The sequence below is a fragment of the Sphaerodactylus townsendi genome, linkage group LG08, assembly GCF_021028975.2.
Source record: "Sphaerodactylus townsendi isolate TG3544 linkage group LG08, MPM_Stown_v2.3, whole genome shotgun sequence".
Classification (NCBI taxonomy): Eukaryota; Metazoa; Chordata; class Lepidosauria; order Squamata; family Sphaerodactylidae; genus Sphaerodactylus; species Sphaerodactylus townsendi.
Window position 1 is genome coordinate 67,965,931 of NC_059432.1, and position 16,807 is coordinate 67,982,737.

Here is a 16,807-nt window from a genome sequence, read left to right on the forward strand (position 1 = left end):
GATAAGCTTTTGGGTAATTTTTTTTTAATTGGGTTGCCAGCTGCATCTACCCACTTTTCTTTACTATAGTATCCTTTGGGAAGATGCCAAGGCTCTGCGGTAGATTCTGTGGTTTGCATGGAGAAGGTTCCTGTTTCAAACCTTGGTGTCTCCACTTCTAAAGAACCTTAATTAGAAGGTGCTGAGAAAGACCTTTTCCTTTCCCCAAGACCCAGGAGAGTTGCCCCAGTCTAAAGCAACTTCCTGTTCATGGGAACTTAATACAAAACCCGTAATTCTTCTGATGTGTAATTTGATGCTTGGATACCAAACTCTCCCATCACTGGCAGCAGTATGAAAAAGGTGCTGCCTGCATGCATGTGCATGGATCAGACCTTGGTGTGCTGGAGCATTATGGAAGTTGGGACTGCAGTAGATTTATGAGTATCCTAAAAGCCACACCCATTTATTCTGGATAAACAATGGATGTGTTTTTGGTGTCGTAATGGTGCCTTACTTTAAGTCAAGAGTCCCCACTGTGTTGAGAACACTGGGGACAGAATTTAGATCTTCTACACTAATTCCAGGGGGGAGATTGCTGCTTTATGTGCCCTCCACCCAACACAACATGCTTATTGTGTGTGTGTGTGTGTCGATATTGTTGTTTGTTGCTATGTTTGGTGTATTAAAAAAAATCAACGATCTGTCTGTATATTTCATGAAAACCCAAAGCATGACGCTCTTTGCGGTCGCTCGCAGTAATGGCAGCAAAAAGGCCTTTACACTGTAAATATGTATCATGAATACAGAGGCTATTTTTCGGGGTAGTTTGCATACTTTTGTACTCTAGAGATTGGAAAGGCGGGGAAACCAATAAAGGACTTGGAATAAACCAAGTGACTGTGTAGTGATTGAAATGCAAGCACATGAATGCCTTCTAACGTCGCATAAATGAACCATGAGCTGTTTTCTGGAGGCAGATAACACCACTGCCATCTTGCATGGTCTGGTAACTTCTTGGCTTGATTGCCACTGGTGGCTACAGGCTGTGCTAGTTGTAGACACTTGGTGGTTATGAGATTTTAGTTTTACGTTCCCTATTTGAATTTTCCCTACATTGTGCACTCATTAAATGGGATCAGAAAAACTGATTCTTCCTCAGCTGCCTCTTTGCAACAGGGATGGTCCCTATCTTGCAGGGTTGGTGTAGGGATCTTATCTATATGAAATACTCGGCACCATTCAAATACTGCATGTGTGCGCGCTCACATGTTCCCCCCCTGTCCCACCATGCCAATTATAAGAGCAGGAGGATTTCATCCACAGACAAGGTAGGAAGCTCTAGGCTAGGAACTAAGCAAAAAGTGAATACTTCAGTTGGGGTGGGGTGGGGGGGTTGCAGTCACACCACCTCCTAAGAGAAGTGCTGCCCTTTTCCCCCTCCAAGTGGATTATGCAGCAGCACGTGGGGCTGCCCTACTGATTTTGCTGGTGTAAGTGTGCACCAGCAAATGGGGACACTCCCAGCCTGAGAGGCTCAGGAAGCCAACTGTTATGTCTTCACAATAAGCCTCCAGACTCAGTAATCCAACGTTTATTAAAAGTACAACCAAGCACACTATAGCACTCTATCTCTCACAGCTGCATGCACTTCCCTTCGTTACATGTCCTTCAGTACTTATCTCTTAAAGGAACATACACACTATACCACATTTCCCTTTTTATAATTTTTTTTAACCCAAAACATAGTCCTTAGTCCAAACAGGTGGTCGTCTCATTCTGTTACTTCTGTTTACTGCAACGGGTGGTATATTGTGGGTCAGTGGTGATGATGGTATCTGTGTAGGCGCATCCAAAGGTCCTTGTTGTCCTGGTGGCATCTGTCGGGTCACGCCTGAAGATCCTGGGTGCGAATCAGAGTTATTTTCTCCACCAACCAATTCATCCTCATTCGTTACTGGCAACAAAAAGGCATCCTCTATTTCAGAACCCACTTTGCTACCATTACCATGTACAGGTACCAAATGTGAAACATTCCATATACGACCATCTGACAATTTATAAGTATATAATCCTTTCCTTTCCACTATCCTAAAGGGTGGTGTAAATTTACATTCTCCCTTTCGCACAATACCTGGTCTTCTTGGTGTCTTGAGTTAATTTTGGTGCTTTCTGCAACAGTTCCACTTTCTCTATTCCTCCTCCAGTGCCCAGGTGCATCATATCAATGTCACTCAAGACTGCTTCAATCTGGTTTGCAATAATCATAGCGTTCTCCAATGATAGTTCTGATTCCAAAAGCAGTCTTTCCCTAACACGGGGTATGTTAGTTTTTTCTACAAGTTGGTCTCTTATCATCTCATCAGCCAGCATTCCAAACTTGCAGGGGCCAACTAAGTCTCTTAAAGCTGCAATATATTGTAAGGTTGACTCCCCCGGTTGTTGTGCCCGCTGCCGAAACTTGTAGCGCATAGCAATCACATTAACCTTGGGCACAAAAAAATCCTTCAGTGCAGCCAAAGCAGTTTCATATTTATCATCCTTAAGGGAAAGTGTGTAGAAAATACATTGTCCTTCTGCTCCCAAGGAGTGGACAAGCAGTGCAAGCTTCCTTTCTTCAGACACTTCTGTGTCACTAATTGCAAGCAGGTAATTATCAAAAAGGCGAATCCACGAGGTAAAAGGAGTTGGAGGCTCACCTGGACTTTGCAGAAAAGGTACCAACGGATTCAAAGGCAAACAAGCCATCCCATCCTCGTCGCCAATGTTATGTCTTCACAATAAGCCTCCAGACTCAGTAATCCAACGTTTATTAAAAGTACAACCAAGCACACTATAGCACTCTATCTCTCACAGCTGCATGCACTTCCCTTCGTTACATGTCCTTCAGTACTTATCTCTTAAAGGAACATACACACTATACCACACCAACTGAAGCCAGTTCCACCCACGGGAATGCCCCCTTTGGTTCCTGTGTTGTAGGAACACTGGCACTGTGACTAGGATGGCACCCAGGCACTGTAGTGCCATGTGGTTCCCCAGTATTGATGTAACTGCCCCTGCACCAGCAGAAATGCCCTTTGCATCAACCTAAGTCGCATTTATGCTGGCACAGGGGTCAGATTGCCTCCATAGTGGTTTTGCCCCCTTCTTCGGATTGCACTGTAAGCTGTGCCTGTATCACACACGATCGTTGTGTAATGTTGGGATTGAAGCTTACTAAAGTTTTACTTATTAAGTTGTTCAAGTTATTTAAGCATTCAATCCACAGTCTTTGTTTCTTTACCAAAGCATCTTTCTGGAACATTTTGTTACAGTTCAATCCTTTTAAACTACACCAGCACCCTTTTTATAGAAAGTCTATGTCCTCTTTATTTGACAGGAAATTCGTGTTTATTAATTATCACATTAAGCATGTTACATGGCTTACAAGTATTCAAACCATTGTGTACCGGCACTTTATTGTTAAATATTTCCTTTCTCATTAGCTACTGAGTTGGTTTCATACATATCTTCAGAATAAATAAATTTATGGAGGGGGGTGGAGTCAAAAAAACAAGAAAGGAGTGGCCTGAAATGTTGGAGAAACCAGGTGAGGGAAAACCGAGAGCAGCACAGGTAGTTGATGGAACTGAAGGATGAGAAGAGAAGAAAAACAGGTAAATATAAAAAGACAGGGGGAATCTGGACATTACCTTGATAGAAAAGCAAGATCACTCATAGTAACTACAAGATTTCTAAAGCATTTTTCCTTTTTTATTTTCAGAAACTGTGACAGCATCTTGGGGCTTAGAGATTATTACACTTGCCTGCCATAATGGCAGCTGGGAAACTATCAGAGGGAGACAATTTTCCACAGACAGATATGTTGATCGAAATTAGTTGGCTATATTTGTATATACAGAAATATGAGATTCTTTAACAATGGTGAAGGGTCTTGTTGATGCATTTGTTTCCCTGGGTACCTTCTGTTTAAAAGACTTTGATTTAATTGTGTTTTCTTTAAGGCTGGATAAAGTCATGATTTAAAATTTCCTGGGCATAATTTGCCCCTTCTGCCTCTCCTTTATATTGAGTGTGGTTTAGCTGTCATTGTACCTGTCAGTCATAAAGGTGGGCAATAAGTTGGAATGAAATGAGTGGGCTACTAAACATCAATAGATAAGTCATCCTCTAAATGGGATCAAATTTTGGTTAGAAAACAGTGGCCAGCACTGATGGATATACAGTTCTGTACAATGCTTGTGTGTGTTATAAAATATGTGTTTACAAAATCAATGGTGCACAAAGCTTTATCTTTAGCTCATTAGCAGGCTGGATGATTTTCATCCTTATTAAGGAGGAGACAGAGAGATTTAAAACAAAGCTGCTTTCAATAATCTCCTTGCTAAGTCTTCTGTATGTTGCCTCTGTGTGCTTTATGAAATCAGGAAGCCTACGTTGTAGAGCTGAGGATCTGAAAGTAATACTCAGCACTACCAATCCTATCATTTTCCAATCTGCTGATCCAGGCATAATAATTCTGTGTTTTGATTTATAGTTGGAAACTTGGCCATTAACAGCCAGGATCTCATTTTCAGATCTACTGTAAATTGCCTTTGCAAGAGATAATGTGTAGAAAGGAAAATCAAGCCAAACACATCTATTTCTGCATTATTCAGCCCCATACAGAAGTTAGGTGATGTCTTCCTTTTACTGCTCCTGTAACTTTTTTTGTGTGTTCTCTGCTGGCGGGGGTCATTTGGAATCCTGACAGTTTTTTGGGGGAGGGGGTATATGTGGCCATCTCATGCACCATTCCTATACATATGTACCACAGAGCAAGGCTGTTGAATTGAGTCTTAATTCTAAACAAACATGTGTTTGATTGCTCTGCAAATGTTTCATTCCCAGTTTACCAGTGCTATAACACTTTTTAAAAACCCAACGACAGTCTTATGATGAGCTTAACAATTATGGTTCTGCCTTGGGAGAGGGAGAAGTAGATTTTTGTAAATTTTGTAAATATATAAAGAATCTCACCAATATTGAAACACCTTGTTCTGGAAATGCATGCCCCAGGTTGGGGAAAGCGATAAGAGTTTATCCTCTAGATATTTTGCTGTATTGTGCTTTACTTGTTCAAAATAGTGATAAGTAGCAATTTCTGTTTACATAATATTTATATTTCTATCAGCTTTTGAATAAAAGAAAGGAGATTGTGGGTGTGAATAATGCTTAATTTATAAATTAAAATGCAATACTTCTCAATTTGGTGAACATTTTATAAGGATTACATATATTGAATAATGTTGACAATATATAGCCAAAACTGCAGAAAAAAAATTAAGCCAATCCTCATATTTAATATTTTCCCTATAGCCAAATTTTCCTCTTTTATATTTTTATGTGGTGGAAATCTTTTTCCAAAAAAAATCAGCAAAAGCCATTGGTCCAAAAGCACGCAGTGAATATCTTTTTAATTTACTTGTAATTTTCTAGAACATTTACCACAGGTGTCAAACTCGCAACCCTCCAGATGTTATGGACTACAGCTCCCATCATCCCCTGCCAGCATGATGTTTGCAGGGGATGATGGGAACTGTAGTCCATAATATCTGGAGGGCCATGAGTATGACACCTAGAAAGCAGCTGTGTGTGGCCTCTATTCTTGAAAGAGGGGGGGCAGGGTTTTTTTGGGGGGGGAGTGTGTGTGGAGTTCTAACTGGGGACAGGATTCTGAAGCATCGCTTGGCCGCAGCCCTGACAAGACTCTCTTTTTGAAAGGGCTTTAGATTGGTAAGGGAGAGGGCTGTCGGTATGTCACGGTCTCTGTGAGCTGATCCTAGATTGTTGCCTTGTTTGCTTGTAGGATCAGCATTTCCTTCAGCATTAACAATAGCATCCCACCCAGCTTTGACAAGGAAGGACAGGAAGAACAGAAACCCAATGAGCAAGAGGTAAGGTGAAGGAAGCTGCCCTTCGATCGATTCAACCTTTTAAATGTTGTTAACTGTTTCAGTAATTCTTCTGAGTTAAGGGCCAGGCTATGTGTATCCTGCACCTTTAAAAAAATTAAAAGAATCCATCGTTTGCATGTATACCATAGAAGAAGCCTGTCTGCGGCTGTTGGCATAATTCTGCTTCTTCTGGTTATGGAAGAGGGGGAGTGTTGGAGTGCACAAGCAAATCTGGTTCACCAGATAAGCCTCCACAGCTCAAGTGGCAGAGTGGGGAATCGAACCCGGTTCTCCAGATTGGAGTCCCAATGAGAAAGACAGACTAAAAATGAACGAATAAATCCTGAGTAAAAAGGGAAAGCAGGTGTTATATATCCCCCTCCTATTCATGAAGCTGTAGATTAGACCTTTTTTATCTTGCACTGCCACGCATTTTCCCACCCTCACCTCCCTTTTTTTGTTTTAGCACCCAACATGATTAAGGGGCCTCCCGAAGTGTCCGGAAACCCCCTGCGTGTCCGGATGCCGCCATGCGTGTCCGGACGGCCCCCCTGCATGTCTGGATGGCCCCTGTGCATATTCGGATGGCCCCCCTGCATATCCAGATGCCTCCCTGAGTGTCCGGACAGCCTCCTGCATGTCCGATGCCCCAATGCGTGTCTGGACGCCCCCCTGTGTGTCTGGACAGAACCCCAGCATTTCTGGACACCCCCCTGAGTGACCGGATGCTTCCCTGTGTGTCCGGACGGCCCCCCTGCATATCCAGATGCCTCCCTCAGTGTCCAGACAGCCCCCTGCATGTCCAACGCCCCAATGTGTGTCCGGACGCCCCCCTGTGTGTCTGGACAGAACCCCAGCATTTCTGGACACCCCCCTGAGTGACCGGATGCTTCCCTGTGTGTCCGGACGGCCCCCCTGCATGTCCGGACGCCTCCCTCAATGTCCGGACAGCCCCCCTGCATGTCCGGCGCCCCAATGCATGTCCGGACGCACCCCTGCATGTCTGGACGCCCCAATGTGTGTCCGGACGCCCCCCTGTGTGTCTGGACAGAACCCCAGCATTTCTGGACACCCCCCTGAGTGACCGGATGCTTCCCTGCGTGTCCAGACGGGCCCCTGTGCGTGTTCGGATGGCCCCCTGTGTGTCCAGATGCCTCCCTCAGTGGCGGATATTTAGGGGGGCGTCCTAACATGCAGGGGGTGCCTGGTCATGCAGGGGGGCTTCTGAACATGCAGGGGGCATCTGGACACGCAGGGGGGCTGTCCGGACATGCAGGGGGTGTCCAGATATGCAGGGGGGCATCCGGACATGCAGGGGGGCGTCCGGATATGCAGGAGGTGTCCAGACATGCAGGGGGGCTGTCAGGACACGCAGGAGGGCCGGGGCTGTCTGAACACCAAGGGGGCATCTGAACATGCAGGGGGGCATCCAGACACATGGGGGGAGTCCGGAAACTCATGAGGGAGTCCAAACAGGCAGGGTCTAGTCCAGACACTCAAGGGGGAGTGCATTTTCAGATGGCCCCCCTGCGTGTCTGGATGATTCCCTCAGTGTCTGGACTACCCCTTGGGTGTCCGGACGCCTCCCTGAGTGTCTGGACACCCCCCTTATGTGTCCAGACGCCCTCCCTGCGGGTCTGGATGGCCCCCACTTGAGTGTCCGTATGCCCTCCCTGCGTGTTTGGTCACACCCATGCATGTCTAGATGCCCCCCTGCATGTACGGATTCCCCCCTGGGTGTCTAGACGCCCCCCCGGGTGTCCAGATGGCTCCACTGCGTATCCGGACGCCTGCCTGCATGTCCGGACCGCCCCCCTGCGTTTCTGGACACTCCCCCTGCGTTCCCGGACGCCCCCTGCATGACTGGACACCCCCCTTTGTGTCCGGAGGCCCCTCTTCGTGTCTGGACACCCAACTTGCATGTCTGGACTCCCCCTTTAGTTTCCACACCACCACCCCCCCCCCCACGTGTCTGTATGGCTCCACTGTGTTTCCAGATGCCTTCCTGCGTGTCCGGACAGCCCCCCTGCGTTTCCGGACGCTCTCCCTGCATGACCGGATTCATCCTGCGTGTTCAGATGCCCCCCTGCGTATCCGCACGTCACCCTACGTTTCCGGACGCCCCCTGCGTGTCCAGACGTCCCCTGTGTTTCCGGACGTCCCCTGCGTTTCCGGATGCCCCCCTGGATGTCTGGATGCCCCTCCTTTGTCACCGGACACACCCCTGCATTTCTGGATGCCCCTCTGCGTGTCCGGACACCCCACCAGCGTGTCCGGACTCCCCCTTGAGTGTGCGGAGGCCCCTGCTGCGTGTCCGGACATCTCCACTATGTGTCTGGACACCATTCTGCATATCTGGATGGCTCCCCTGCGTGTCCAGATGCCCCTCCTGTGTGTCCGCACGCCCCCATGTGTGTCTGGACAACCCCCCTGCGTGTCCGGACGCCCCACCAGCGTGTCCGGACTCCCCCTTGAGTGTGCGGAGGCCCCTGCTGCGTGTCCGGACGTCTCCACTATGTGTCTGGACACCATTCTGCATATCTGGATGGCTCCCCTGCGTGTCCAGATGCCCCTCCTGTGTGTCCGCACGCCCCCATGTGTGTCTGGACAACCCCCCTGCGTTACCGGACAGCCCCCTGCGTATCTGCATGTCACCCTACGTTTACAGATGACCCCCTGCATTTCCGGGCACCCCCCTGCATGTCTGGACGCCCCTCCTTCGTCACCAGACACACTCCTGCGTTTCTGGATGCCCCTCTGCATGTCCGGACGCCCCACCCACGTGTCCAGACTCCCCCTTGAGTGTGCGGAGGCCCCCGCTGCGTGTCTGGACGTCTCAACTATGTGTCTGGACACAATTCTGCATATCTGGACGGCCCCCCTGCGTGTCCGGACGCCCTCCCTTCATGTCTGGATAGCACCCCTGCGTGCCCGGACGCCCCCTGCGTGTGCAGACATCCCCCCTGCATGACTGGACGCCCCCTTTGTGTCCGGACATCCCTGTGCTCGTCTGAACACCCAACCTGTATTTCCGGACTCCCCCTTGAGTTTCCGGATGCCCCTCCTGTGTGTTCGTATGGCTCCACTGTGTCCGTATGCCTTCCTGTGTGTCCAGAACCTCAAGGAATGAACATGTATATGTCTATGTATGTCTGTGCAAGAGTGCAATACATTCAAAAGAATAAGGTCTTCCACAGGCTGCAATCTCTTTGCCAATACATGAAAAACGTATTTAAAGCACATGCTACCATTACATTCAGCAGTAAAGAATTGGCAGCACAATGGTACCTGCCTTCACCATCTTATGACTTTTTGAGAATGAAGATTGGGTGGGTAGTTTCAGAGGGCAGCTGTGTTGCTCTGCAGTAGTCTGCAATGGTTTGATGAAGGGGGCTTGGACTCTTGAACGCTCAGACCCTGGAAAGCACCTCTTGAGGAGCTACTGGATTTGAATTGAGTTGGTGGGTATAACTGTAGTTGGCATTGCCTGATGTACATTATAAAAACCTTTCAACCTACTTTTCCCCCAAGTAGCATACTATCATAAAACTTGCTGCACTGCAGAACTTTCTTCAAACACGTTTGCCATTTCACCTGCCCATGCCCATACCCATCCTAAGTAGGTAAAAGAACAAAAGAAGGGAAAGTGCTGTGAGTTTAGAAGCAGGTCACAGGTTTATTATGTCAAGTACTAGTGGGCGGATTAATACAATAAATAAGGTTTTGTCCCATTTTCCTCAGCAGAAGCTGTCAAAAAATGAAGAGAACCATTACTGAGAATCTCAGACACAGAGGAATTCCTGCTCAACTCTGCCCTTCAATACAAACACAACTCCATACAAAACAAATTCAGGAAGGAGGCAAAATTAAAGTGCAAATTAAAAGGCAATTAAATGCTGGTGGCTTGTTTTGAGGCCCACTGGACATGGAAAAGTGTTTGGCTGGATAATGCTCAACAGCAAAAGTTAGTTCTCCCCAGACCATGCTGTGCATTGGATTGCCAGGAGATCCTGGCCAAAAAGCCTGCTCACTGGCAAAGGGTCAGCTCCAGCACAGGAGGAATATTGCACACATAGACAAGTGATCTGGATTTGCCAGCACCAGAACATTTACATTCAGGGCTCTATTTCCCCCTGACTCTTCTGCACATGAAACTCTGGTACAGGAGGACAGTGGAAATAATCATGTATTTGGTGCTGAAGTCATGTTTTTCAGTACATTCTTCACCACAGCAGCAGTCGCTCCCCCCCAAGTAATACCCAAGACAACACTGGGTCAAATTAAAAAAAAAAAGCTTCTGTTCCAATGCTACCTGGAAAGCCTTTGGAGGATGCTGCGCCTCTGCAGAATGGACAGGTCCCCCTATTATAGGCCAGGCTAGTGCAGAGAGCTGTGATTCACTGAGTGCTTGAGGCACTGTGGGCACAGCTGCCAAAACCATGGTCTCGTTCACGTGAGATCATGGTTGAGTCCCTTCTCTTTCTGTTTCAGGACTCTTCCCCTCACCTCTTTAGCTAATCCACAGAAGAGAACACAGGTGACAGTACATGCATAATGTCAGGATACACAGGAACTTTGCTAAAGCACTCCAAAGTATGAAGTGCTGTACATAATTATTTAAGGAATCATTTGGCACTGCTGTCTGGTACAAAAACTTTTTTTTCCAGCACACAAACAGTGCATCTTAAAGCCTATTGGTTCTCCTCCCAATCCACCATGGAGGCTGAATCCCAGCACCATACTTCAGAGGCTTGACTTCCTCAGCTGCTGCATCACAGTTCTTTCCTAGAGTCAATCCTATGCACGTAGCAAAAGATCACTGACTGGAACGCAAATCTTGTCCAGACACAGACTGTTGCTCTCCCATGAAGGTTTTTGGCATGATGACATTAGTGCCTTTGGATTAAAAGTCAGACCACAGGACAGCTTTATTTCCTTTGTCCACACTGACCACGTGGGCTCCTGACGGTGACCATGCCACAGCATTGATAGAGTTGCTGAAACAAAATGCAAAAGTCAGTCAACAACCATGACTGAACACTCTTGGAGATATATTGTCGAAGGCTTTCATGGCCGGATTAAACTGGTTCTGGTGGGTTTTCCGGGCTGTGTGGCCATGGTCTGGTGGATCTTGTTCCTAATGTTTCACCTGCATCTGTGGCTAGCATCTTCAGAGGTGCATCACAGAGGGAAGTCTGAAAATGCCAGCCACAGATGCAGGCGAAACGTTAGGAACAAGATCCACCAGACCACGGCTACACAGCCCGGAAAACCCACTCGAACCATCTTGGAGATATGTTAAATCTGAGTTAAAGAAATAAATGCTAATGAGATTTTGGGTCTCAGAGAAGCCACTTTGAAAATCTGTGTTGCTACTCACGGTACTTGAACTACTCAAATTTGCCCAAGATTATGGCTATCATTAACTTTTCCATTTGTAGCAGTGATAAATTAATGGTAACTCAATTACCTAGTGATTGAGGGAACCTCAATGATTTTACAGATGATTCCTTAATACCACAAAATCTCCGGCATTTTTATGCAATTCAGAACTAATCTCTCATTTGTGAATCCCTCAAATGCTGAGTAAACAACAAGCTAACTTTCTTCGCCATCTAGCCTCACCTGTGATGCTTGGAGAGCACCCTGTCCACTTTCCCAGTGAGCACGTTCCAAATGTAGAGGGACCCATCTGCTGAGCCAGCCACCACATAACTGCCGTCAGGGCTGAAAAATCATAGAACAGGTGTGGAGGGAAAAAAAGGAAGATTAAGCTTTGCTTGGATGCTTGTTATCTCAATAGAAGGAGAAGAGTTTGGATTTAAACCCAGTTTTCTCAACTGAAAGGAGTCTCAAAGTAGCTTACAAACTCCTTCCCTTCCTCTCCCCCAACAGACACCTCGTGAGAGAACAGTGACTAGTCCAAGGTCACCCAGCAGGTTTCATGAGTAGGAGTGGGGAAACAAACCTGGCTCATCAGATTAGAATCCACCGCTCTTAGTCAATACACCATGCTGGCTCTCAGCTCAACTACTAAATTTATTCTTTGTTCATTATGTAAAATCACTACAGAGGCTCACCCAAAGACTCCTAGAAAATACAGACAAGATACAGTGGTCAGTAGTTGGACTGTTCCAGGCATATCATGAACTTTTAAGTCAATGAATCAGACTCTCTTCAGGCCTTGGAGAGATTCAGATCCAAATGCAGAGAAGTCATAGTATTGGTTTATCACAAATTACAGTTTTTTACCTGAATACAACTCTGGTCCAGTCAGACCCACATTTAAATCCTTGGGCACTGGAAAAGAGAAAGGAAAAATCACGACAATTCAATAAAATTAATCTTAAAATATTATAGAGTACTGTGAGCTTGACAGCTTTCAGAGCAGATATTCACCTCTGCTAATCTGTAGAGGAATAATTTAACCACAATGAGTCCTTCTTCCAGCACATCCTTCTGGCCATGCACCAGTAAGCACATGTAATTTTATGAACAGCTTCCCTACTTCAGTGTAATTTTATAAACAGCTTACCTACTTCAGACTCTCGCTTACCTAAAAGTCTGTTTCACAGCGTTGACTCGAAGATCAATAATCTTCAACAAATCGTCCCGAGAACAGGAGAGGAGCTCCGTTCTCTCTGGGTTGAGATCTAGAGCTGTAATCCTACCAAGCAGTTCCATTTCTAATACTGTGCTCTCTGTTCTAAAAACAAAACAAGTGAGGGAGAGACTCCTTGAGAGCAACATCAGTATTTTGCAACATGAGAACACAACAGTACCTCACCGGTTGAGCATTACAATCATGAAATGGGTATCATGGTTTACACAGTGTGCTTGGGGTTGCTTATACCTATCTTTCTTTCTTACATTTCTAGACCACCCTCCCTTCCCCCTCCCCCCTCCCTTGTATGCCACCCCTCCCCTCCGCCTGATAGGGTGGGTGGGCCATGTCCAGATGCTGGAACCCCTCCCTCCCCTAGGGTGGGTGGGCCATGTCCCGATGCCGGGCCCCTTCCCCTTCCCTTGCATGCCACCCCTCCACAGTTAAGAGCAGTTGGATTCTAATTTGGATGAGTAGGATTCTGAGTAGACCAGGACTGCTCAACTATCCCCAGAATCCTGCAAGTTCCTTTGGTAATTTCACTGTTCACATATCTTCTGCTTGATATTCTCCTTGCAGTCTAAAACAGAGTATGCTTCTTTGAGAATGTTCTAAGCTTGCATTAAAACAAAGCTTATAACCTTAATGTTTGTGAAGAAGTGCTTTAAAGTAAGTGTATGATCCCTTGTAACAGACAGTTCTCACATCATCTGGCACATGGCACTTCCCTGTCCGAAACCTTTCTCCCACTCTTGCCCTTTAGTCCCATTTCACTTGACAAAATATTCCAAATGTCACAGCTGTCTGAGCGATTTAGCCATATTTCTTCATATACAGCTTTGGGGAAGTGATGGGTCAGTTCAGCATACATCTCATTAAAATGTGCTTATTAATATTAGGTTCTCCCCAGCCCCTGGCCTAGGTATTTGCCCCGTGTGTTGTTTACAACGTATCTTGCCAACAAATGCTACATTTTTTTTTCTTTTTAACTGCACACGGTTTCGTTCTGGAAACATTTTCTTTTCATTTTTTCTCTGTTGTTTTCCTGAGCCCTTCCACTGCACGGTTTCTTCAACTCCTCAACCAGCTTTCCTTGAGCACGCCATCACATGGGACTGGTCTTCATTTCTCCACCCTGCCAAACATCTGGCCCTTACTAATGCCCCCAAATAGTCACCCAACCTCCCCTTCAACAATTTTCTATTTTTTCCTTTTTTTCCTTTGTCTTATTTCATTGGCGATATAATTGTATGCAGGTCAATTGTATCAGCTTTCATTTTGAATTAGCAATGTAAAACTAACATATGCTTTAACACAGTTAGGAGTAAAATTGACAAGATACACTGTGTCTGCTTAGAAGTGAGTCAAATGGTAAGAAAAGTTGCTTTTGCAGGAGGAAACTGACAAGGGACTGCCACAGTAATGATTGTGCGTTATCACAGCTCTAATCTGGCCCAAAAATATATTCTTTGTGTATGGGTGTGTGTGTGTTTCTGTTCCTTCAGGTAATGGCAGCAGTTCTTTTTTTTTTTTTGCTTCCACTGTGTGCAAACCCCTCGCCCTTATGTACTACCTGTGTAATTACCCAACCTCTCCTTCAGTTATTTTCTCCTCCCCCTTCTTCTCCTGTTTTCAAAAGGCTTTAAAACAGGGGTCTTCAAACTATGGCCCTCCAGATGTTCATGGACTACAATTCCCATCAGCCCCTGCCAGCATGGCCAAGTGGTAGGGCTCATGGGAATTGTAGTCTATGAACATCTGGAGGGCCATAGTTTGAAGACCTCTACTTTAAAATCTCTGCCTTACTGAACTAGCAATGTAATATTGAGGCACAGAAACAAACTAACATGATTGATTGGATCAGCTTTGTCAATTTCTCATAGGATTTGTGATTGTAAGGCTCAAGAAGAGATACAAACAAACAGGGTCAATTTGATGAGGTTTGGGTGGTTTCATATTGAATGACCGCTGTAATGATAAGCCAGTGGGTTACTGAAAAGAGTACTAACTGCATGTAATCAGGGACTGCTGCAGTAACAATTGTGTATTATTGCAGATCAAATTTGGTCCAAAAAATGAGGCTCTCTGTGTATGGAGCAGTGGACTATGTGTTTTGGTTCCTTCAGGTAATGACGCCGGTTTTAGCTTCCATTTTGAGTTGGTAGTACTCAATAGCAGAAATGAAGGCTGAGCTATTTTTGAATTGCTGATTCAAAATGTAACTGCACAATAATGCTAGAGTACCTGTGCAAAAAGAAAAAAAGTGGGAGGACTTTCTTCTCCATCATGGATGACATCTCACCACCATCAACAATCATAAATGCAACTGAAGAGACATGGGGAGGGGGGGACCAAAGCTACTAGGAGTGAGAAGGAAGTGTGCAGAGTGATTTCACAGAATATTCTTGCTTCCAAGATACAAGGTTTGACCACTGGGAAAATCTGTGGTAAGGTGTGCATATTTAAAAGGCCCCCTTTCCTCCTTCGAACTTTCTGGAAAGGCAGACGAGTTATGAGTTTACTAATTTTTAAAACATCCAGGTAGGAGAACCATCCTCTCACAAGTATTCAGAACACAATGCCACAGGCACAGATGCCTTCTGGTGCTATTTTTGTGAAGCTTTAAGAGCACAAACTCAAAGAACAGTTTACCTGATATCCCAAAACCGAATTTTCTTATCGAAGTGTCCACTCATCACACATTGTTCTGTGCAGACCAGATCATTGCAGCTGGAGCCTGCAAATATAGTCTTTATACCTTAAAAGCAAACAGATGAAAAAGCAGCCGTTATTAACAACCTCAGTGGATCCACTCTCTGGGTTCAATCTCAGTTAAACACCATCATTCAAATACACCAAATATAACACTAGAACCCTGTAACATTATTGGTAGTTACTGCACCATAACTGCACCAGTAAAGAACATCAGCCACAAAAGCCACCCATTTCACGGAACTCTAAACTCAGCTCATTAGATACCATATAATAACTCCCTATTTCCTGGAGACTTCTAAGTGGTAAGAAGTCTTAGATGGTGAAGAGAATGACAGCACTGTATTCTTTCCTCCATGCTGGTCATTACTGTAATAGAAGATATTCAATAAGATGACTAGTGTGAAATACACCATTTAAAAGCTGTATCAATCTAAAATTCATTGGTTTATGAAGGCACAAGACAATTCTCTTGCTGTACTGCTTAAATGTTTAGTAGCCAATCTAAGACCCTTGCAATGTGAAACAGTGTGATCCTATCAATTACGCCTTTCTAATGGGCTCAGAACAAAACACTGAGCTTACTGTGGGAGTTCAACTGGAGTGGATCAGAAGGTATCCTGCAGTCCAATGTTTTATTCTCCATCAGTAAGGAAGGTACCCTTGTGTGAGATGTTGAATATCATCCCAGGTGGGAGATGAGGAATTATTGAGGAATAACTTGCTGGAAGATTTGTGTGTCCATGATGGTCTCAGAGGGTGAGTAGAATGGTTAGGGTCCCTCCCGAGGGCGAAACAGATGTCCCAATAAAGGGACATGCAGGTGAAAAGGACAGCACATTACTAAAGAGAGCTGTGCTACCCAAGGAGCCAGAAGATACTGGACCTTGCAGATCAGGAACAGGCCTTCAATCAGGCTGACAACTGAAGACTGAGTTATTAGAGACTGAACATCGGATCCTTATCTGTACTGAATGGAGCTGCAGGAGCCTGTCTCCCATCATCAAGATTCTGCCATGTGAGAGACTGCTGAGCAGTTGCATAAACTTTGCAGGAGAGCAACTGGACAATATCCACAGGCCAATTAATTAGGTTGGTTAACTGAGGAGCTGAAGTCTCCATGAACTCTGATATTCTGCATTAGAGCCCTCTGTTTTCACCCTACCATGGAAATTAAAAGTAGATTTCTCAGCACCTCAGTTAACCAACCTAATTAATTGGCCTGTGGATACTGTCCAATTGCTCTCCTCCAAAGCACTTCATTTCAGACTGATTTTCATTAGCTACTTCTGCATAGTTTGGTCTTCCCAAATCCATACAATATCCACTACACAACACTGGCAATTGCTACCCACCAGCCCAGAAAGATGACAAATATAAGGATTTCTAGTAATGTTTATTTTACATTCGGACAGCAGTATTAGAAGCCCAGACCTGTTTCAGAATTGATCTGCAACAATGGGATTACTTCAGGCTCTACCCATGATCAATTATACTTGGAAGACACCAGGAACAAGCCCGCTTTGGTCCCATGTAAACATCAGCCTTTTTGCAGAGGAGTGATCAGCAGCAG

At 45.4% G+C, this 16,807-nt stretch overlaps 1 protein-coding gene and 1 long non-coding RNA gene across 6 annotated transcripts in view; one reads left to right on the top strand and one right to left on the bottom strand.

Moving 5' to 3' along the window:
• The window catches only part of LOC125437628, a 21,503-nt gene continuing 4,696 nt past the window's right edge, over nt 1-16,807 (top strand). The window contains exons 1-2 of the long non-coding RNA XR_007245248.1: nt 1-423; nt 14,890-14,901. This is a non-coding gene — a long non-coding RNA (uncharacterized LOC125437628). The remainder of the gene's footprint in view (nt 424-14,889; nt 14,902-16,807) is intronic.
• The window catches only part of ATG16L1 (autophagy related 16 like 1), a 24,520-nt gene continuing 17,283 nt past the window's right edge, over nt 9,571-16,807 (bottom strand). For 4 of the 5 annotated variants that reach the window (XM_048505396.1, XM_048505399.1, XM_048505400.1 and 1 more), the window contains 5 exons: nt 15,175-15,280; nt 12,475-12,624; nt 12,171-12,218; nt 11,544-11,645; nt 9,571-10,915 (listed from right to left, as the gene is read on the bottom strand). In XM_048505396.1, coding sequence (XP_048361353.1) covers nt 10,822-10,915; nt 11,544-11,645; nt 12,171-12,218; nt 12,475-12,624; nt 15,175-15,280 — 500 coding nt within the window. In that variant the 3' untranslated portion in view covers nt 9,571-10,821. Of the gene's footprint in view, nt 10,916-11,543; nt 11,646-11,886; nt 12,009-12,170; nt 12,219-12,474; nt 12,625-15,174; nt 15,281-16,807 lie in introns of all 5 variants that reach the window. The other variant, XR_007245247.1, reaches the window with a different exon arrangement.